This window comes from Tupaia chinensis, unplaced genomic scaffold, assembly GCF_000334495.1.
Source record: "Tupaia chinensis unplaced genomic scaffold, TupChi_1.0 Scaffold138725_1, whole genome shotgun sequence".
Lineage (NCBI taxonomy): Eukaryota > Metazoa > Chordata > Mammalia > Scandentia > Tupaiidae > Tupaia > Tupaia belangeri.
The window spans coordinates 1,261,545-1,265,554 of record NW_006198617.1 but is presented as its reverse complement, the minus strand read 5'-3'; the positions used below and the strand labels follow the sequence as shown (position 1 = coordinate 1,265,554).

The 4,010-nt window shown below is 66.2% G+C and overlaps 1 protein-coding gene across 1 annotated transcript in view; it reads right to left on the bottom strand.

The window, feature by feature from the left end:
• Window positions 1–366: 366 nt before the first annotated feature.
• The window catches only part of NT5M (5',3'-nucleotidase, mitochondrial), a gene marked incomplete at its 5' end in the record, with an annotated part of 28,487 nt that continues 24,843 nt past the window's right edge, over window positions 367–4,010 (bottom strand). Inside the window, 2 exon segments of the mRNA XM_014592916.1 lie at window positions 367–1,069; window positions 1,561–1,675. Of these exon segments, the coding sequence (XP_014448402.1) occupies window positions 927–1,069; window positions 1,561–1,675 (258 nt within the window).

Genomic DNA, 4,010 nt, shown 5'->3' with positions numbered 1-4,010 from the left:
CGGCTGCGGCTCTGACACCAGCCTTCCTGCAGAGCCGGGTCTTACGGAGCTGGTGCTGGGAGTGGGCAGTGTAGACCACCAGGGCCTGAGGGCGGGGCAGCAGGGGCGGGCGGGCAGGGCCCAGGAGGCAGGCCCAGGAAGGCAGGATGGATCTACACCTTAGCAGTGCTGGACAACTGGGGGCTGTGGCTCCACCCGTCAGCCCATCAGCCCACACCATGCCCTGAGTGAGGTAGGGGGCACACCCTCCAGGGCCCCCCAAGTGCCAGGAGGCCACCAGACGCAGGAGGTGCAGCTGGCTTACCCAAGGGGCAGGGGGAGGGGCAGGGACATGGGGCAGGGCTGGAGGAGGTCAGGGCCTGTGGCTACAGGTGACAGCTTTATTCAGCATGGCTCACAAACGCCCGGGCCTGCCCCACGCAGACTCTGCCGGCCCGCAGTGGCTCCAGGTGAGATGGGCAGGAAAGCTCTGAGCTGTCGGGGCAGGGCCAGTGTCACCTCCCAGCACAGAGCCCGGCTGAGTGTGTGCTGACATGTGAGTGCCATGTGGAGAGACCAGCCTGGGCAGGGCAGGCGGCAGAGGGGCGGCTGCACTGAGGGGCTCGTTCCCACCGGAGTCTCTGGAGGTCGTGTTCCTGGCTTCCTCGGCGGTGCACCTGGGCCCAGGTGCCTGGACAATTCTGGAAACTTACCTAGGGAGGGCAGAGGGCTGCGGCCTCTTCCCTGTCAGGACCCTGAGGTCAGTCCAAACTGCTGGGGGCACGTATCTCCGTCCAGGGCTGTGGGGTCCAACCCTGCCCCGGAAACAGGTTAAGGCCAGGCCGGGCGGGGCGGGCGGGTGCGCTTTGGCAGGGGGGCACGAGCCCCCAGGCCCTGAGCTGGGACCCTGAGATCAGCATCTGGAGGCACCGGGAGCCCAGTCCAGCTCAGCGGGGCCGCTTGCTGTCCAGGAGGGCCTTCCAGTCGTCCGCCCACGAGTGCAGCCGGCGGCCGGGGGGCTGCAGCTGCAGGTGCTGGTTGTGGCAGGCTGTGAAGAGGACGTGCTCCCAGCTGGGGTTGGGCTCGGCCCCTGCAGGGGGGAAAGCAGGCTTGAGCTCAGCAGCTGGGAGCCGGGGGTGTGGCACCTGGGACCGGGTCCCAGTGTCCTTGGGCAGGCGCCTTGCCCGGCCGAGACTCGCTCTCCTCACCCGTAAAGCCCGGTCTCACAGGGTGAGGGGCTGTGCACCAGAGTGCATGTGGAGCGCTCGGTGCAGCTCCCAGCGGGCGACCCTCCGTCGGGCGACCCTGCGTCGGCACCAGAGAGGAGCTGAGCTGGCCACGCGGCCCCACCCACGCGCTCAGGCCTCGCCGAGCTGCCAGCTCCCCCTCCCGCCCCCTCCCCGGCCCAGTCGCCTGTGCAAGCCAGGCCAAGGTGGGACGCCCCGTCGCACCACAGACGCCAAGGCAGCCCCGTCCTGCCAACGGGGAAGGGACCGGTGCCTGGCACAGGAGGGAAGCCCGAGAGCTCCTGGCGTGCTGAGCAGGTGGCAACACGGGGACGTGAGGCGCATGGCCACTTGCCTGTGACGTCCGGCCGGTCGTCTATGAGCAGGTCAGCAGAGATCACCGTCTTGTCTCTGGTCAGCACGACCTGCTCCAGAAATTCGGGCCCGAAGTGCTTCTCCACCCAGGCGTACTGCAGGTCAGGACAGGGAGGAAAGCGAGGTCAGACCTGAGAACAGGCCGCGAGCCGTGAGGGTCAGGCGGCCGAGAATGTGGGCTCCAACACCGAGGGAGGCAGGCCGGGAGGGAGGCAGGCCGGCCCCGGCACCAGCTCTGCACAGCTCGAGGCCGAGTGTGGCACTCAGGGCGGCAGCGTGGCCTGTCCATGTCCCTGTGTCTGGACAGCAGCAGCGGCATGCCTCACACCAGGCCCGGCCCCACCCCACTCTACCACCGGGAGCAAAGGAGAGCCGGGCCTCCCCCTGCCGCACCCACGGCCCCGCAGGCCTGTGAGCGGGCACCCAGCTGGGCCCACTCTGTGAGGCCTACACAACGAAGCAAAACACCAGGCAAAAGGCATTCTTGGGCCAGCTGGTGGCGTGGTTAAGGGGGTGGGACTCCACAGGGCCAACTGTGCAGTTCGAGTCCCGGACCAGAGGCTTGAAAACACACGAGGCTCTGCCAGCATGCCCCAAATCGAGAGGACAGAGAGGGGACAGTGGCCAAGCATCACCCGGGGTTGGGGGCGCTTTTTCGCTTCCCCTCTCCATCTTTCTCTCTCTCCAGTGAGTGTACTTGCCCTATAGTAAATTAGAAAATATAGTAAGTTAGAAAAATAAATAACAATAAAGCAGCCCCTGCCCTCGCGGGGCTTCCAGAGGCGCTGGCTAGCAGAGGAGCATTCTCAGGCACGGTTATGCCCCAGTTAGGGGCTGTGTGAAAACGCCAGGCAGCTGTGGGGGCACCTCCTCCAGGAAGCCCAGGCAGCTGCACGGAAGCATCTCAAGCAGCCGCGTGTTCCAGATCTGCAGGCACAGACAAGAAGGCGAGGTGTGGAGTGCGGGCAGCAGGGTGGCTGAGGGGTGGGAGGAGGCACCTTCTCCATACCTTTGGGCTCTCTGCCCCCTTTCCCTTTTCCTAAGGGCACCTCAATTCCCACTCCAAACTCCCAGAGACAGTGCCCTTCTTCCCCCAGGGCAGTCCGTCCGGCTGCAGAGCGGAATCCTGCCCACCTCCCATGCCAGGGCAGCCTGCACACCCCCAGCTGTTGGTTCCGTGGGGGACCAGGCACCGGCAGTCCCAGGTGCCCCGCTGGTCCACTGCCCTCCTAACTTCTGCCCTTGCCGCCAAGCCCCGGCACTCAGGCCCTGTCATACTGTGGGGTCTTAAGCAGGAGAGGGGCAGCACCGTTTGTCCAGAGCTCTCTTGCTCCCGCCTGGGGACAAACAGGGCTGTCAGTGCCCAGGAGTCGCACGTGGCAGAGGCGGGTCCCGCCCATGCCCCCCGACCAGAGCGCGCGGAGAACAGGTGGGGTGTGAGGCCAGCTGCTCGGCCCTGCTGGCTCCCCCTGCCCCTGCCCCGCTCCGACGTCCCCTGCGTGCCCTCGCTGCCACGCCCACTCACAGCGCCTTTCCTTAATGTCCTGACCATCACATTGTCCTGCCTCAGCGGCGTCACGTGTGTACCTCCTCTGCCGGAACACTCTATGCACGCACGCACACTCACACACGTGTGTGGGCACACCCCCTTCCACTAGCCCAGCAAGCTTCTGTCCCTCCACAGCGGTCACCTCCTCAGCTGATCGTCCTTCCCTGTGACAGCCACAGTTGCACCTGCTTGTCTGTCAGTCACCTCTTCCACCTCGATCTGTCCCCAGCCTGTAAACCCTGGAGGACAGGGACCAGGCCTCGACGAGAACTGGCCGAAATGACCAGACAAGCCAAGTACCAGCACCTGAAGAGAAGCGTCGTCTGGGACCGGCCCTGCCCTAGGGAGAGGGGCCTGCGCTTCTGAAGGCCTCACGGCCAAGGCCGCTGTGTGGCCCCCTGGGGACCTGCTGGCCATCCTCACAGGAAGATCCCGACGACAAGTAACAGGACACCCCAGGTTCGCCAGACGTGCCTCCTGGACTGTCCCCCTAGCAGGTTGAGGACCTCAGACCTCCTACAGGCACCAGGCCCCAGAGAAGAGGCACAACAGGCTGCACCGAGAGGAGGCAGTCCTGGCCAGGGCGCGGGTGGAGGCGGAGGCCCCGCCGGCGTCTCCCCGAAGCCTCCCAGCCACCTACCAAGCAGGCGTACAGTCCCTCTCCCGCAGCTCTTCCACCAGCTGTGTGGAGGTGAGGCCTTTAACTGGAGAGACTCCAGGTCCTCACTCTAGGGAGGAGGCCAGCCACCAGCAGATGCCCCAAGCTGCAGGGCGTGGGCTGTGCAGGCAACAGGAGCTGTGGCCGGGAGTGGAGGGCCGAGGGTGGAGGGTGGAGGGTGGGCAGGGCGGAGGGCGAGCAGGGCCTCGGACCCGGCGCGGGG